At 45.2% G+C, this 19,072-nt stretch overlaps 1 protein-coding gene across 8 annotated transcripts in view; it reads right to left on the bottom strand.

The window, feature by feature from the left end:
• Positions 1-19,072, bottom strand: part of LOC306912484 (disco-interacting protein 2 homolog C) — a 311,207-nt gene that overhangs the window by 49,344 nt on the left and 242,791 nt on the right. For all 8 annotated transcript variants that reach the window (XM_079488741.1, XM_079488745.1, XM_079488742.1 and 5 more), the window contains exons 13-20: positions 18,394-18,496; positions 17,790-17,854; positions 17,507-17,600; positions 16,995-17,114; positions 16,190-16,304; positions 14,967-15,106; positions 5,096-5,232; positions 3,771-3,979 (exon numbers count right to left, since the gene is read on the bottom strand). In XM_079488741.1, coding sequence (XP_079344867.1) covers positions 3,771-3,979; positions 5,096-5,232; positions 14,967-15,106; positions 16,190-16,304; positions 16,995-17,114; positions 17,507-17,600; positions 17,790-17,854; positions 18,394-18,496 — 983 coding nt within the window. The remainder of the gene's footprint in view (positions 1-3,770; positions 3,980-5,095; positions 5,233-14,966; positions 15,107-16,189; positions 16,305-16,994; positions 17,115-17,506; positions 17,601-17,789; positions 17,855-18,393; positions 18,497-19,072) is intronic.

The following is a 19,072-nucleotide window of genomic DNA, read 5'->3' as shown; positions in this document are numbered from 1 at the left end:
CCCAACCTAGTTCACCCTGATATAATCATTCTTATGCTCCCCATGTCCTCCATAGTTCCTCCACTCAACCCAACCTAGTTCACCCTGATATAATCATTCTTATGCTCCCCATGTCCTCCATAGTTCCTCCACTCAACCCAACCTAGTTCACCCTGATATAATCATTCTTATGCTCCCCATGTCCTCCATAGTTCCTCCACTCAACCCAACCTAGTTCACCCTGATATAATCATTCTTATGCTCCCCATGTCCTCCATAGTTCCTCAACTCTAGACCAGGTTCTATCGAGCATCCCGAAAGAAGATAAGATCCTTCTGCTCGGAGATTTCAATGCCAGGGTTGGCAAGGATCACATGCTCTGGAAGGGCACTTTAGGCAAAGAAGGTGTTGGGAATGTAAATTCCAACGGAGTCCTTCTTCTGTCAAAGTGTGCTGAACATGAGCTTGTGATTACAAACACCCTTTTCCGTCAGAGAAACAGGCTCAAAACCTCCTGGATGCATCCCAGATCGAAGCTTTGGCATCTCATTGACTTTGTCATTGTCAGGGCTAGAGATCGTAAAGATGTTAACCTCACCAGGGCCATGATCTGCGCGGACGACTGCTGGACAGACCATCGACTCATCCGCTCTACAATGAACATCGAGTTGCGGCAGAAGAGGAGGACACAAAGGAGACTACTCCGCCCTAAATTTAACATCAATAGCCTTGGAGACACAGACATGGTGCAACATCTTCAAAACACCCTATCTGTGAGACTCCCGGAGGAATATCCTGAGGATGTGGAAGAACATTGGAAGGCTTTTAAGACCACACTACTTGAGACCAGCAAGGATACCATTGGCTACAAGACCAGGAAACACCAGGATTGGTTCGATGACAACGACATCGAAATAGAACATCTAATCAATGCCAAAAGGAAAGCCTTTTGTTCTTGGCAGAACGACATCAGCTGTAGGGACAAAAGGCAGGCCCACGCCAAGGCAAAGGCACTTGTCCAGAGCAGAGTGAGAGAGCTGAAAAACCAATGGTGGATGGAGAAGGCCCTGGAAATCCAGAGGCTCGCTGACTCTGGGGACACCAGGGGCTTCTTCAATGCCACCAAGGCTGTCTATGGGCCCAGCTATCGAGGCCTAAACCCTCTCCGCTCTAAAGATGGACAAACACTGCTGAAGGACGATGCAGGTATCAGTTCAAGGTGGCGAGAACATTTCCAAGAGCTTCTAAACCGAAACACCACAGTTGAGATGGAAACAATCAACCAGATCCCTCAGCGACCCATCATGGAGCACTTAGGTGATCCCCCCACCGAAAGTGAGGTCCAGGAGGCCATCGGGAAACTGAGTAATAACAAGGCCTCCGGACCAGATGGGATTCCGGCAGAAATCTTCAAGCAGGGTGGACCAAAACTCATTTGCCACACCCATAGCCTCCTTGGTAAAATCTGGGAGAAGGAGGAAATCCCAGCCGAACTCAGGGATGCCCTGATCATCACCATCTTCAAGAAGGGAGATAAGGCGGACTGTGGCAACTACAGAGGCATCTCCCTCCTGTCCACAGCAGGAAAGATACTGGCCCGTATCTTGGCCAACCGTTTACTGCCACTGTCAGAAGAGATCCTTCCAGAGTCACAGTGCGGCTTCCGTCCTGCTAGGGGAACCTCTGACATGATTTTTGCAGCCCGTCAACTGCAAGAGAAATGTCGGGAACAACATCTACCGCTGTACATGGCATTCATCGACCTCACAAAGGCCTTTGATTCCGTGAACAGAATTGCCCTCTGGGGTGCCCTCTCCAAGATCGGATGTCCGGACAAGTACGTGAGGATCTTGCGTCTGTTACACGACGACATGACGGCAACGATAGTTGGCAATGGCTGCTCGGAAACAGCTTCCTTCAAAGTTGACACTGGTGTCAAGCAGGGCTGTATCATTGCACCAACCCTGTTTGCCATCTTCATCTCTGCCATTCTTCACCTCACGAGACAAAACCTGCCTGAGGGAGTCAAGTTTGTGTACAGGACTGACGGTGGGCTCTTCAACCTCAACAGGTTTAGGGCAAAAAGCAAAGTGGACACCTCTTCCATTACAGAGCTCCAGTACGCAGATGACAACGCTCTAGTTGCTCATTCTGAAGCGGACCTCCAAAACACCTTGGATGCTTTTGCTAGAGCCTACCGACTCCTAGGACTTGACATAAACTTTAAAAAAACTCAGATCCTGTACCAACCAGCTCCTGACACACCCTTCCAAGCCCCCACAATCCATGTGGAAAACCAAACTCTGGAAAACGTGGATCAATTTGCATACCTTGGCAGTCTTCTTTCCACAAGAGCTGTCATTGATGCAGAGATTAACCACCGCATAGGGTGTGCCAGTGCAGCCTTTGCTAGGCTGAGAAAGAGAGTTTTTGAGAATAGGGACATCCAGACCAACACCAAGCTCCTTGTCTACCAAGCTGTAGTTCTGCCCACTCTGCTTTACGGGGCTGATAGCTGGACCACCTACAGCAGACATCTGAAGGCTCTGGAGCGATACCATCAACGATGTCTCCGCAAGATCCTTAGGATCAGTTGGGAAGAAAGGCGTACCAACATCAGTGTTCTGAAGGAAGCCAACATCCTCAGCATCACCACAACCATCATTCGGCACCAGTTGCGATGGACAGGCCATGTCATCCGCATGCCCAACTACCGCCTCCCGAAGCAAATGCTGTATGGCCAGCTGAAGGAAGGTCAACGCACCCAAGGAGGGCAGAAAAAGAGGTACAAAGATAACATCAAAACTCACCTGAGAAAGTGCCACTTCAACCTCAACACCTGGGAGGAGGCTGCCCTCCAGAGAGGCATGTGGAGCAGGATGGTCCATGAAGGCACAGCACAACAAGAAAAGGACCTCCACAGTGCCACAGAAACCAAAAGGCAACTGAGAAAGGAGAGACCTACCACCAAGACAGCTCCTCACACCACCACCACCACCCCCATGACAACCATTCACATATGCACCCACTGCAACAGAGACTGTGGATCAAGGATTGGCCTCTTCCAGCACTTGAAGACCCACAGATGACCAGACCCACCGACAGGAGGACAATCATACTCGTTCCGAGTGATCGCCGATGATGAGTTCCTCCACTCAACCCAACCTAGTTCACCCTGATATAATCATTCTTATGCTCCCCATGTCCTCCATAGTTCCTCCACTCAACCCAACCTAGTTCACCCTGATATAATCATTCTTATGCTCCCCATGTCCTCCATAGTTCCTCCACTCAACCCAACCTAGTTCACCCTGATATAATCATTCTTATGCTCCCCATGTCCTCCATAGTTCCTCCACTCAACCCAACCTAGTTCACCCTGATATAATCATTCTTATGCTCCCCATGTCCTCCATAGTTCCTCCACTCAACCCAACCTAGTTCACTTCACTTTAGCACTAAAGGGGAGGAAAAGAATCGTCGCTGTCGGGAGGAAACCACCTAACTCCATCTTTGTGAGTGTTTCGGACAAAACCTCTTAACAATATATAAAGTCACAATAGCAACTTTGATGAGGCAGTATTGCATTGTTTTAAAAATATATGGTTTTCTTTATTTTCTGAAAATTTTATATTTTTCATTTCCTGAGTTAGGTGGTTTCTACCCGACAGCAAAGATATGTATATATTTTTTCACAGATACACAGTGGATGCATCAACTCTGTGTGCGTGCGTGCGTGCGTGCGTGCGTGCGTGCGTGCGTGCGTGCGTGCGTGCGTGCCTCCCACCCACCTCCCTCTGTAGACAAACTTCATGGGTTCCACGGCCAGGGCGGTCGCTACGATGTCGTCGGCGTTGTGCCTGCGTCCGCCCACCACCATCAGACCGTCCATCTTCCCCGCCACAAAGATCAGACCCCCGGGGCCGATGAAGCCCAGGAGGCCTGTCCTGGTGAACGCACACTCACTGATGGGAGCACCGCTGCTGGACATGGGGAACACCTGGGGGAGGGAGAGAGAGAGAGAGAGACAGACAGACAGACAGACAGACAGACAGACAGACAGACAGACAGACAGACAGACAGACAGACAGACAGACAGACAGACAGACAGACAGACAGACAGACAGACAGACAGACAGACAGACAGACAGACAGAGACACAGAGACACAGAGGGAGAGAAACACAGAGAGAGGGAATGAAGTTGTTTTGACTTAGTTACAATTTACAATGTATATCGCTGTTATCTCCATATTGTACCTATTGTGTGTTTTTCCGTAAATGAATGCTGTATCCGTACTTCATCATACTACAGTACTTCATCATACTACAGTACTTCATCATACTACAGTGAATGAATGCTGTATCCGTACTTCATCATACTACAGTGAATGAATGCTGTATCCGTACTTCATCATACTACAGTGAATGAATGCTGTATCCGTACTTCATCATACTACAGTGAATGAATACTGTATCCGTACTTCATCATACTACAGTACTTGTAGACCTGCTATTTTCTCTAATTTGAGATAAAACATTTGGGAACCACTGACCTCAGATCTCTGTAGGGTTTTACTGTGTTCAGGGAGAGGACACTGGAACATTTACAGTGTCTCTGTAGGGTTTTACTGTGTTCAGGGAGAGGACACTGGAACATTTACAGTGTCTCTGTAGGGTTTTACTGTGTTCAGGGAGAGGACACTGGAACATTTACAGTGTCTCAGTGCCTCAGTAAACTAATCTCAGTAAAAACAGACAAATGTGCGGTAAACAAGGTACCATATCTCTCCAGATAATGGATAAAGCCTTCCTCAAGGCTTGAGTGTAGATATAACCCATTAAGATCTGGGACCAGATTCCACAAATGTCTTCTAAATCTGTTATTTTTCAAACAGCTAAAGTTTAAAATAATGGTTAAAGTGGATAAAAGATATAAGACGACACAGATGCGTTCCAGGTCTTCATGGAATAACAGACACGTACAAATGGATGACACCGGGCCAGGCTATTTGCAGCATCCATCACCTAGTTGAAAGTCATGTCCGTTTCACCAACACTGGAGAGGTTTGAGAGGTTAACCCTTTATGGCCAGCAGGTAACAGGGCAGACATTTACCTCGAAGGTATTCTTGGTCATGCCTGACAGGCCGAAGTAGGAGGTTCCCGTGGCAACCGAGCACACGCACAGCTCTCCAATCTCATCCGTCTTACAGAGCACAGGAAGTCCATCTGGTCTCACCACACACATCACACCTACAGGAGAGAGAGAGAGAGAGAGAGAGAGAGAGATGGAGATGAGGGTGACAGATGGAGGGACAATGCAGGGACAAAGGTAGAGACAAGGACAGAGAGGAGACAGATGTCCAGGTCAGGAAGTAAAGCAGGAGAGAAATGATGGAGAGAAATGAGAGGTGGACAGGGACGAAGACGGACGGATTGAAAAAGCAAAGGGAGAGAAAAGAAGACAGGAACAGAGAAAGGCAAAAGGTGGAGAGAAGAGGGAGAGAGAGAGATTAGATGAATACTGTATTTCCTCAAATACATTCCTTCCTTCAATAAAAAGTGCCCCTATTAATTACCGGGGGGTGGCGTTGAATTAAGCATATGAGAACCGTCCTTCTTTTATTAGGCGGTCACTGACAGGCTGTCAGTGCCTGACTCTATGCAGGCGCACACAACACGACAATCAATAACAAACTATCACACAACAATAGAGCAAGCATGGCTTTTAAACCGAACGGAGACGCATGTTTTACTGTTAAGTTAAAAGTGTAGCGGAGCATTCGGGAGAGATGGCTGTGGTGAGTAATGGAGGCAAGCTGTTTGACGTGTTGTGAGCTTGTAGATCTGCATTTTTTGCAACGAACGTGACTGCACGTTTAAGCAGACATGTTGTTAGCCTAGCTTGTTTCTAATGCTACCCTCACCCCCTCTCTCTCTCTCTCTCTGTAAATGTGTTTTTCTTTATTCTAAATTATAGTACAATTAATTAATGTATATCCTTTACCTATTACATATCCTGTATTTGTTATGTAGCCATGTATCTTGTGCGAAAGAGAGATTGCACACACACACACACACACACACACACACACACACACACACACACACACACACACACACACACACACACACACACACACACACACACACACACACACACACACAGAAAAGGGAAATAATAATTATTTAATTTAACTAATTCCCAAAACACTCACATAGACAGGCTCAGACACGCACACTCATCTATTGTTTTTTGCAACCACTCCTATAGACAGTGTGCTGCCTTCAGTCAGTCAGTTTTGTATTTTGTTATTTAGCACCCCCTGTGTGTTGTTTTGTGTAACTGCATTTAAGTCATGTCTTAATTGTTAATGTCACCAGGACATTCTGATCATTGGGATCAAAGCACTTCAACAGGTGTGTCTAGTTAGTGCTCTTAGTGACAGCAGGTCAGGTTAATTAGGGCAGAGTGCAGAGCTGATCATTTCTACATGTACCAAGCTCAGAGAAGGACATGCTGTTTCTGCTCTCTTCATTTGACGTTTAGATCTTTGATAGCATCGTTGGTAAGAGTGCAAATACTTTTGATGTTATTATTTATACATGTTCTTACAATTAAGAGACATTTGTACAAGTTTTGTGAAGATTTAATACAGACACTTTGCATATTTAGGTAACAATGTTTGTACCTGCTTGCATTACTAATATGTGCTGATACATTGTATTGTGCAACATTATACTTACCGTAGCCTATGTTTGGGAAACATTTGGAAGTTTGTGTAACTTTTATATTGTTTTATGATTTACTCATACTCACCGTATTTACATTGTACTTGCATTCATGTGATTTGTACTCATTATGATTGTATGTATGTTTTCTTTCTGTCAGTTTTACCCTACTGCCAGTGATTACAGTAAAGACAACTGGAACGTCTTTGTTGGTGTGATTATTGGGGATGGAGTTTATCTGCCTGCCGATTCATGCAAGGCGTGTGAAGGGGACAGGACAGTAAAACAACGCTTTCAGACGGACCAAACAGCGAAGAACGAGCTTCACAACAGTACATCACAACAGTGAGTGCAGCAGGCCATACTATACTGCATTCAGAGACGAATATTCTTCAAGGATGTCGGACAAAAGGTCATCTAAATCCTCATCTGAATCTGGATCATACCATACAAGGTCACGCGCCTCAAGCTCATCTAAAAGATCGAGTCGCTCATCCACTAGTGCAGCTGCAGCCTTGGCTCGTGCTGATGCCGAAGCTGCTAAAACGGAGGCTGCATTTATAATACAGGAGAGCAAAATCAAATTGGAAAAAGCACGTTTAGAGATATCACTTGATGCTCTACAAGCAGAGAAAAAAGCTGCAATTGCAGAGGCTAAAGCTGGAGCATTAGAGGCAATCATGGAGGAGCAAGATCATGACCGTGGTTCTAACATTGATCTTGAAAGCCATGATCCAGTAGAGCGCACCAAACAGTATGTGAAACAGCATGCAGAGCCATCTACTTCTCAGGCATCAACAGCTTTAGGACAAGTCTCTGCAGACAATGTTAATCAACAAGATGCAGACAGTGTTGTACACCATGCACCCACAGATACTGTGCAGCATCCCATTCAGATTAAGGAATCCAGTCATGGCCATCATTCGCCAGTGCGTGTTTCATTTGCTGGAACTCAAGTACAGCCCAGTATGTACACTGATGTTCACTGGTCCCACTCTCTAGATAGGAAGGCCCAAGCGCACAGGTCTTATTCTCCAGATAGGAAGGCCCAGGCTCACAGGTCCCACTCTCCAGATAGGAAGGCCCAGGCTCACAGGTCCCACTCTCCAGATAGGAAGGCCCAGGCTCACAGGTCCCACTCCCCAGATAGGAGGCCCCATAAGCGCAGGTCCTACTCTCCAGATAGCAGGCGCCATGATCACATGTCACACTCTTCAGATAGAAAGTCCCAGAATATAAGGAGTTCAAGGGGAACCATGGATCACACAAGTCGCACAACTCCGACTAGTCCTGCTGACAGTATGTCAGAACTTGTCAGGTTTTTCGCAAGACGCGAACTTGTGTCCTCAGGGCTTCTGCAGTTCAATGATCGCCCTGAGAATTACAGGGCTTGGAAAGCATCATTCCTAAATGCCGTACGAGGTCTAAACCTCACAGACAGTGAAGAGATGGACCTCTTGGTGAAGTGGCTAGGCATCGAGTCAGGCGAACATGTGCGAAGGATGAGAGCCGTACATGTCCATCACCCTGAGAGGGGTCTCAAGATGATTTGGGATAGACTTGACCAATGTTACGGGTCACCAGAGGTCATTGAGAGTTCGCTGTTTGGTAGATTGGATAGCTTCCCTAAGATTGCTAACAAGGATCACCAGAAGTTAAGGGAGTTCGGTGACTTGTTAATGGAGCTTGAAGCTGCTAAATATGATGGAGAATTGCAGGGACTCACCTACTTAGACAGCGCCCAGGGCATCAGGCCCATTGTGCAGAAGCTGCCATATTATTTGCAGGAGAACTGGCTCTCTCAAGGTTCTAGGTACAAGGCTGAGTACAACGTTCCTTTCCCACCGTATACCTACTTTGTGGAATTTGTGTGTGAGCAAGCTAAAATGCGAAATGATCCTAGCTTCTCGCTCATACAAAGCAGTGCTGACCCTCCAGTTATGGGAAAGTTAGCTCCTAAGCCCAGCAGTCAGAAGCCTCCAATCTGGGTCCATAAGACTGAAGTGTCTCCTTCCACCTCACCTGACACAACACGTAGGAGTAAGGTGGATCCTACTAAGCAATGTCCCATACACAACAAACCTCACCCTCTCCCTAGATGTCGTGGATTTAGGGAGAACTCCATTGAGAATAGGAAAGCCATTTTAAAGCAACTTGGCATCTGTTACAAATGCTGTGCCTCATCATCACATCTGGCCAAAAACTGTGACAGCAGCATAAAGTGTAATGAATGTGGAAGCGAGAGTCACGTCTCAGCCTTGCACCCTGGGCCTGCTCCTTGGTCCGCACAGGCTCAATCCCCTGCATGTGAGCATGGCGGGGAGGAAGAGAAGGATACGGAAGAGACTACAGTTTCCTCAAGCTGTACACAGGTCTGTGGAGCAGAACTCACCGACAAGTCGTGCTCGAAGATTTGTCTTGTGAAAGTTTACCCTGCTGGTCAGCCGGGAAAGGCCATCCGGTTATATGCGATACTGGACGATCAGAGTAATCGCTCCTTAGTACGGTCTGAGTTCTTCAACCTTTTCGGCATCAAGGGCTACAACTACCCTTACTCTCTCAAGACTTGTGCTGGTGAAGTGGAAACGAAAGGCAGAAGAGCACATGGATTCCGGGTTGAATCCATAGATGGACAGGTTATCCTCGACCTACCAACACTGATTGAGTGCAACGCACTTCCGAATAATCGCTCGGAAATCCCTACACCGGAAGCAGCAATGCACCATGCACATCTGAGACCTATAGCCCCCACGATTCCAAAGCTCGACCCTCAGGCTCCCATCATGATCCTGCTTGGCAGGGACATCATTCAGATTCACAAAGCACGGGAACAGATAAACGGGCCATGTGACTCACCCTATGCTCAAAGACTAGATTTGGGCTGGGTGATTGTTGGCGATGTCTGTTTGGGTAATGTTCACAAACCAGTTACTGTGAGCACCTACTTTACCAACACTCTGGATACCAATCACCACGAACCATGCCCTAATCGCTATGTCGTGAAGGAAAAGTGGTACAGCAGCAAGGTCCCAGGTCTCCCCATCCCTGACCATGTGGAGGTTCCCACATATGGAGATTACGGAGAACATGTCTTTCAAAAGACCGAAGACAATGACAAGATTCCAAGGCCAGAAACAAGAGTGTCTCTGACAGACACCCAGCTCAAAGAACTCTGTGTCGGTTCGGATGCTTCAGACAAAACAATAGGAGCAGTTCCCTATCTGAAGATCCCAGTTGCAGAGGATAACTGTCACACAGGTTTTGACAACCCTACGGACCATGTTACAGGGTCCATCCCTGCCGTCTGTCTGCAAGACACTGCCTGGTTCAGCAGGCCTGCAGTCTTATTTCAGCCAGAGAAGACGTCTCTCAAGACAGCAAGCTTTGAACTATTGGACTCAGAACGGGATAAAGACATCTGCACACAAGTGACAGAGCTCACATCCACCGCCAATGACAGCAGTCATGTATCTCAGCGCTTTGAGCGCTTCTCTACCTGGAGACCTCTAGTGCCGGTCTCGACAGATAAGCAGGATCCATTCATCTTCACTCCTGTCACACTACACACGCAGAAAATCGTCCCTTACTCAATTCTTCCAGGAGATTTTTACAGCAAGGACCTGTACAAGCGCCAGTGGCGACACGTGCGAAGCTTTGCCAATACCTTCTGGGATAGATGGCACAAACAATACTTGTCTACCCTGCAGTCACAAAGGAAATGGACCTCCAGTAGGCCAAACATCCCACCAGGAACTGTGGTGCTCATGATGGAGTGTCAGTCCAAAGGGAATGACTGGCCTTACTCTGATGAGTATACTAGTAACAAGTGTCTTCTTCATTCACAGTAAACTGTTAAAGGTTTGAAATGTGGTATCTTGGGATACCAAGCGGGGAGTGTGCTGCCTTCAGTCAGTCAGTTTTGTATTTTGTTATTTAGCACCCCCTGTGTGTTGTTTTGTGTAACTGCATTTAAGTCATGTCTTAATTGTTAATGTCACCAGGACATTCTGATCATTGGGATCAAAGCACTTCAACAGGTGTGTCTAGTTAGTGCTCTTAGTGACAGCAGGTCAGGTTAATTAGGGCAGAGTGCAGAGCTGATCATTTCTACATGTACCAAGCTCAGAGAAGGACATGCTGTTTCTGCTCTCTTCATTTGACGTTTAGATCTTTGATAGCATCGTTGGTAAGAGTGCAAATACTTTTGATGTTATTATTTATACATGTTCTTACAATTAAGAGACATTTGTACAAGTTTTGTGAAGATTTAATACAGACACTTTGCATATTTAGGTAACAATGTTTGTACCTGCTTGCATTACTAATATGTGCTGATACATTGTATTGTGCAACATTATACTTACCGTAGCCTATGTTTGGGAAACATTTGGAAGTTTGTGTAACTTTTATATTGTTTTATGATTTACTCATACTCACCGTATTTACATTGTACTTGCATTCATGTGATTTGTACTCATTATGATTGTATGTATGTTTTCTTTCTGTCAGTTTTACCCTACTGCCAGTGATTACAGTAAAGACAACTGGAACGTCTTTGTTGGTGTGATTATTGGGGATGGAGTTTATCTGCCTGCCGATTCATGCAAGGCGTGTGAAGGGGACAGGACAGACAGCTATGTGTGTGTGTGTCCCTGGGTCCCTCTGTCTGTCCCTGTGTCCGAGCACGAAAATATATAGCCTTTGTTCACCACCAAGTGTCACTGTTGCACAGCCTAACACACAGACACAGACACACAGGCCAGGGAGAAAGTTAAAATGACCAGTGAGCACCTGCAACTGCACTGTTTAATATTTCATGAGGACTCAATAAATGAGCCCAGTACATTTTACTGGGTTCAAACTGATTCACTATGAATGATCTGTTTGAAAAGTAGAAATATAGGCCTTCTTTGTATAGCTGCCTCCTTCCAATAAAAGCCAGGTATCAAAATCGGTTGAGACAAATAAAAGCTCTGGTTAATAAATAAGGATTTATGGTGTCGGAGTCTTTATTAAAAGACCCCCCCCCCCCCCCACACACACACACACACATACACACCCACACACACCACCATGAATACACAAACAATACACTGTATGTAACTACACATTAATGCCCTACTGGTGTAGTCTATATTTGCTATTCAGCAGCAGGGGGGGGGGGGGGGGGGGGGGGGGGGTCTGAGGCACATTCCCGAGGGCAAGGTTTGATACCCACCACCCAATACCCCCAAGATTATGTTCCAAGGTTGGTTTCAACTGGGCTAAACAAGCCTGGCATGAAACAGCAGCCTCGAAAGCTTGGCTGGAGTCCGATGGGATGTTGTTCTTGGCCAGTCTGAGCATGCTGTTGTCTTTAATGGGATTTTTTTTGTTTGTAAGGTTGGTCCAACAGTTCTGGAACAGATCCTAAGCAGCCTGTACTGTGATGTGATTGTACCGTGCAGCACACGGCCATCATACAGCATCACACTCTTTATTCCAAAGCACCATAGGAGTTCCATTTCCATGCCAAGGAACCCCCACTAGCCATAGCCTTCGGCCCTGCATGGTCCCCCTATTTCAAAATGTTATTTTAATTAAAAACAAAACAACATTTGTTTTGCCGATAATGGCATGCCCAAAATTAGGACACGGTGGGTTGAAAGTGGTCAAACAATAAAATTAGAATTCTAGATATTTTGATATGATAAAAACCTGCTTTATGACAGCACAATGAATCCTACCTGGCTGGACAGTATAGCATTCTAGGGTTTTATAATCATCTTGTCTATCTCATTGCAGTTCATGTTCTTCTAGTATTCAAACAACAACCTTCTCTCCGTCATCTCCTCTCCTCCTAACCTTCGTAGTGACCCTAGTACAGAAGACCTCCTCCTACTGAATACACTAAACATGTCCCAACTGATTGGTTCCTCGTGTGGAAGTCCCTTTCCGTCAACAAGGAAATTGGTCAAACGACAGGTCAAACATTGGGGTCAAACTTAAGAACATACATACATGTTTAAGCAATGGGTTCAGGTCAAGGTTAGGGCCAAAGGCTAAGGAAAGAACTTTAAGACTGGCTCCAGATTTGAGTGCATAAATGTGTGTGTTTTTATAAGCTATCACACACTCCCATAAAATGTACTTATGGAAAACATATGGAGAGAGCCTCTGAACTGAGATAAACGCTAGGTAGTAGTCACTGAATGGCCAATAAGTCGCGCACACACACACACACACACACACACACACACACACACACACACACACACACACACACACACACACACACACACACACACACATATATATAAAGAGATACACACAAGCACAGAGCCTCATGGAGTCAAATGTGTCACCCTGAAAGTTATTATCAGTTTTTATTTCACTGTTTTTTATTTAACTTATTGTTCCCAGCAGTAGAGTGACGGATGCAAATACAGTATTCATGACAAAATGTAATTATCTCCCCTGTGTGTGTGTGTGTGTGTGTGTGTGTGTGTGTGTGTGTGTGTGCCCCAGCATGGGCACGTTTGCATGCACACGCAGTTACGCGCGATCGTGTGTGTGTGTGTGTGTGTGTGTGTGTGTGTGTGTGTGTGTGTGTGTGTGTGTGTGTGTGTGTGTGTGTGTGTGTGTGTGTGTGTGACTGTGTGTGTGTGTGTGTGCATTTGTGCGTGTGTGAGCGTGCATGCAGATGAGCATTATGTTTAAATTCTGCCATATCTGAACAGTATGAAAATATGAAAATGCAATGCATTTTTATTTTATTGCAGAGTAAGGGCTAAATCAAGTTTATATATACTTGGCAATGCAGAGGCCTGAGGGCAACGTTTAAGTCATTTTCCTCATTCTTATTAGAAAGGGAGCCAATGTAATTCTGCGCTTTAGTCTCGTGATAAGGGGGGCTTGCTAGCGTTCTGTTTCATTATTATTGCTCGAGGCTTATGAACCTCCCTTGGAATTTGAAGTTATGTTAAATAGAGAGAAAGTTCTAGGAAAGCTGGGTTGGGTTCTACATTAGTGGGACTGACTTCATATCCATATAGCCATGCATTAGCTTGGCTATGGAATGGGGGTCACATATACAGTAGGGTCACATGCTAAAAGCCTTTTATTTTAATTTAGATAAAAGCAAATGATAAACTGTATCTACAACCAGTAAGACTGAGGGCGAGAAGCGACCTATTATACAGTGTTAATGTAAATACTCAGAGGGAGGGTCCATTTGGTTGTATTTTACACTGGTTTCATTACAGGAAGTCTCCACAATTACAGAATGTAGAAGAATTGTTATTTTGATCGACGTATTATTGCCTGTTTATCTCTCTCCTATGGTACTACATCAATACAGCCTGGAATTGTGGACAAAATCTTATCCAACTACAACTAAATATTCGATAGTTTTGGGTCTGAGAGGCTAAATGTCATCAAATGGTGGTCTGTGGCTCAAATGCCCAATAATGAATGGGCCTTGATATGAATATGGTCTAAATGGAAGAAGTGGTTATTACCTCCAGGCATGACAGTGATATGAATATGGTCTTAATGGATGAAGTGGTTATTACCTCCAGGCATGACAGTGATATGAATATGGTCTTAATGGATGAAGTGGTTATTACCTCCAGGCATGACAGTGATATGAATATGGTCTTAATGGATGAAGTGGTTATTACCTCCAGGCATGACAGTGATATGAATATGGTCTTAATGGATGAAGTGGTTATTACCTCCAGGCATGACAGTGATATGAATATGGTCTTAATGGATGAAGTGGTTATTACCTCCAGGCATGACAGTGATATGAATATGGTCTTAATGGATGAAGTGGTTATTACCTCCAGGCATGACAGTGTCTTAATGGATGAAGTGGTTATTACCTCCAGGCATGACAGTGGATTAATGGATGAAGTGGTTATTACCTCCAGGCATGACAGTGAATATGGTCTTAATGGATGAAGTGGTTATTACCTCCAGGCATGACAGTGAATATGGTCTTAATGGATGAAGTGGTCATTACCTCCAGGCATGACAGTGAATATGGTCTTAATGGATGAAGTGGTCATTACCTCCAGGCATGACAGTGATATGAATATGGTCTTAATGGATGAAGTGGTTATTACCTCCAGGCATGACGGTGAATATGGTCTTAATGGATGAAGTGGTCATTACCTCCAGGCATGACAGTGAATATGGTCTTAATGGATGAAGTGGTCATTACCTCCAGGCATGACAGTGAATATGGTCTTAATGGATGAAGTGGTTATTACCTCCAGGCATGACAGTGCCCACGTCCTGCAGGGTGAGCACAGACAGCTTCTCCTCCGTGTCCACTCGGATCACGCCGTGACTCAGACCCTGCATGGACAGCACCCCGCGGCCAGGGGCCGGGACTATCTCCTCCGTCGGCCTAGAGGGAGAGACGGGGAGACGTGGAAATAAGAGCCAATGGGCTATATATGCACATAAACGCCCTTTTGGAAAGAACTTGCACCACTCCCTACTTCCTTTACATGCGTTACCGATGATAGTAAAGTAATGAAGGCTTTGTTACATTCTGGTCAAACAGAGTCAGGGTGCTGCTACTGTGCGTGTTGGCTCACTGGAAACACTCTACACCAGTGGGTCTCAAAGTGTCCTTAACTGGGTTCCAAATGGCCCCGTAAGGGTGTGTATCTCTGAGAGTGTACACATTAATTTGCTTTAAGAGTTACGGAGGTCCTTGAAGTTAAAAAAGTGTGAGAACTAGTGCACACTAAATGGAACAGAGCCATAATTAGTATCATCGGTAACACCTGAAGTAGGGAAGCGTCCCAGAAGTAGGAAGAGTCTGTCACTCTGCATAGAACCCATTGGAGGAGGAGGATGGGATGAGAGTGCATGTGTGCATGTGTCTATAGACGCACAAAAGCGCGTGCGTGTGTGTGTGTGTGTGTGTGTGTGTGTGTGTGTGTGTGTGTCATATCTTTGCAGAATAAGCGCCTTCCTTCTGTTTTTTTAACGAGCAGCCCTTCACAGCATGTGTGAGTTTAGAAGGCCGCATATAAAGTCAGTAAACTGGCTTTCGGCATGCTGTGGCATGGTGTGTGTGTGTGTGTGTGTGTGTGTGTGTGTGTGTGTGTGTGTGTGTGTGTGTGTGTGTGCACATGCGTGCACCTTTTCACGGTTAATTATTTCATTACGGGCAGGGTCTAAATGACAGCTCACAGTCCATTAAACTGCTTCCATTACAGCGGGTGGTGACGGTTCGACGCTCCGATTTAACATCGCAGCCGACCGCTGAGAAAAGACACCTCTTTAAAACTCACAGAGCCGTAGCACACCTTCATGCTACGCGTTCACACTACCAACTGGATTAGATCAAAGACAAGGTAAAATGATGTGTGTGTACTTTTGTTTGAACATACAACGGTGTGTGTGTGTGTGTGTGTGTGTGTGTGTGTGTGTGTGTGTGTGTGTGTGTGTGTGTGTGTGTGTGTGTGTGTGTGCGTACCTCCTGACAGCCACTGTGAGAGCCTCAGGGGAGCTCGCACATGGACAGATAACCTCAGGTTTCAGTCCTTTACTCTGGAAGACGTTAAGGAAAGCATCACAGGACGAGATGGACCCTGGGGACAGACATGGAGAGAGGGATGGGGAGAGAGAGAGAGAGGGGGGGGGGGGGGGGGGAGAAAAAAAAGCAAGATACATGTGAGACAGTGTGGCATGGACATAGTGAGTGAGATGAAGATGGAGGGAGAGGGAGACAGATAGAGGTTCATGAAGTTCATTCTGAACCAGACGAAGAAAGAAAAAAACCATCTATCAGACCAGAAGAGGAGGTACTGTACATTCCCATAAAAAGGCGGTGTCATTCACTGCTGCTGTGTTTCCATTTTTCTAATAGTGTTTGTATTTGTTGATGACACATGTTGTATATAATTGTGTTAATTGTTAATGCCATGTTGATGAATTGAATACATTGCTCGGACCACTATGGAAACAAGTCCCCAGGACTTTTTTGTGATATCCTTTTAGACTTAAAGGGTTAGTACAGATTTTTGGACGTAAAGCTGTAGGAAATACTTGCCATTAATACAGTGGTTGTACAGGTATTAATTAATTGCCTGAGTCCCGTGGTGGGAGTTCTGGGCTGGTTTTTGTGAATATTAAGTAGTTCCGGGAACCTGACAGCGTGTCATGGGTTCGAGTCCCGACGGCCTTTGCTGCGTTTCACTCCCCATCTCTCTCTCCCGTTTCCTGTCAAATTGCACTTCACTTCAAAAACGACATCTCCCCAGAGTGACTTGTGTTCTTACAGGGATTTGAACCGTCGGCCACCACCAGCATGCGTAGAGAGGCCAGGTTGACGTCTCTCTGGTCCCGGTGAGCTACTAGAGCCCAGTGCATGTCCCTGGACTTTACACACGCCACCTTGGCTGGGAGAACAAACAAACAAACACAAACACAAACACACACACACGCACACACACACACACACACACACACACACACACACACACACACACACACACACACACACACACACACAATGTTACATTCAAAATTATACATTTATATCTCAAGACAGCAGACATACTCATCACTATTGGTCAGCAGATTAAAAAGAAGACCATAATATCATGTGCATTTTGCAAAAAGTTTAAACGTAATGTAAAATGTCTTGAGACGACTTGTTGTGATTTGACACTTTGATCAAATTGAATTGAATTGAATTGAATTTTAATTGCATATCTTACGTTAGATATGCGCTCCAGCTTGGTCCAAATAATTGTACTCAAACTACACATAGAACACGGAGTTGTCCTACCTTTGTACTGACACACCTTCTGGATCCAGGAGAGAGGATTGACCTTCATCAAGGCATAGGGGATACTGATGACATGCATCATGTTCATCACACTCTGAGAGAGAGAGAGAGAGAGAGAGTATTGCTTTATATCTAGACTACCGTGGTTACAACATGACAATAATAATGAGCATATCACATACATACATACATACATACATACATACATACATACATACATACATACATACATACATACAGTACATAGAGCACACAGATGACTGTGGGTCAGTGTCATGCTTACCGTCAGGATGCCGTGCCACAATCCTACATCCTTCTTAAAGTCTAAAACATTCACTATGGTCTCAGCTGGAGAGAGAGAGAGAGAGAGAGAGAGAGAGAGAGAGAGAGAGAGAGAGAGAGAGAGAGAGAGAGAGAGAGAGAGAGAGAGAGAGGAAGAGAGAGAGAGAAAGAGAGAGAGAGAGAGAGAGAGAGACGGGGGATCAGAAGATGTATTTGTCAAACTACTCACACGTACAAGAAGCAAAATGCTATTTCGTGCAGTCCACAAAGTAAAGAAAGGATGTGAACTTTCACAAGAAAGCAGCCTAGCCTGAAAAATTATTGCGTCTAAATGTAAATACACTCATTTATATCACTGTAGCCTTTGTTTTGATATTGAAAAATGCATTCACAGTAACGTGAACAATCATAATGTAATACTGAAGAACTAGTTTATTTGTAATGGTGAGTATGTGCGCTTGTGCTTTTGCAAAATATATGTGTGTGTGTGTGTGTGTGTGTGTGTGTGTGTGTGTGTGTGTGTGTGTGTGTGTGTGTGTGTGTGTGTGTGTGTGTGTGTGTAGGTGGGTGGGTGGCATGGCGTGTGTGCATGGCATGCACAGTACCTTCCGTGTATCCACAGGACTGCGTGAGGGTCTGGCAGTGTGTGAGCATTGCTATACTATTTACCGCAACACCTAACACACTGCCGTCCTTACACGTCTTGTACTGCGAGAGAGAGAGAGAGAGAGAGAGAGAGAGAGAGAGAGAGAGAGAGAGAGAGAGAGAGAGAGAGAGAGAGAGAGAGAGAGAGATTAAGTAATACACACATTAATTCCTCTGCAACATTCCTCTGCAACATTCAGACAAACACGTTTAAATGATACACGGAGTCTGAGGAACATCACATTATAGAAAAGGGGCCATCTTGACACCTGGGCTGCCTACAAATTAGGGCTGAGTCGATACCATGTTTAATGACCAAGGATGAGGGATTTCTCTTTTCTTTTCTTTTTCTGTACTCAGATACTTTTTTACATCTTAAAGGTGTTAAAAGCAAACGAGTTTTGGTAAAAAAGTTAAATCTCTATTCTGATAGTAATCATTGCTAGAGTTTGTTCAGTAACAAGGGGTCTCTCCATCTCTCTGGCTCTTTAATAAACAGAAAATTAATTTTCAGGTGGGTCACCAGTTTCATTCAATCAGCACAGAGAACCGATTTATCAACTTCAATTGTAGGTTGTTACGGTTCCCATCTTTGCCTGCTCATTTCTTTGTTTCATCACTCCCAATTTCATGTGTTTA

Source organism: Electrona antarctica (assembly GCF_951216825.1).
Source record: "Electrona antarctica genome assembly, chromosome: 19".
NCBI lineage: Eukaryota > Metazoa > Chordata > Actinopteri > Myctophiformes > Myctophidae > Electrona > Electrona antarctica.
The sequence above is the reverse complement of the archived record's forward strand: the minus strand, read 5'-3'. Positions and strand labels throughout refer to the sequence as shown.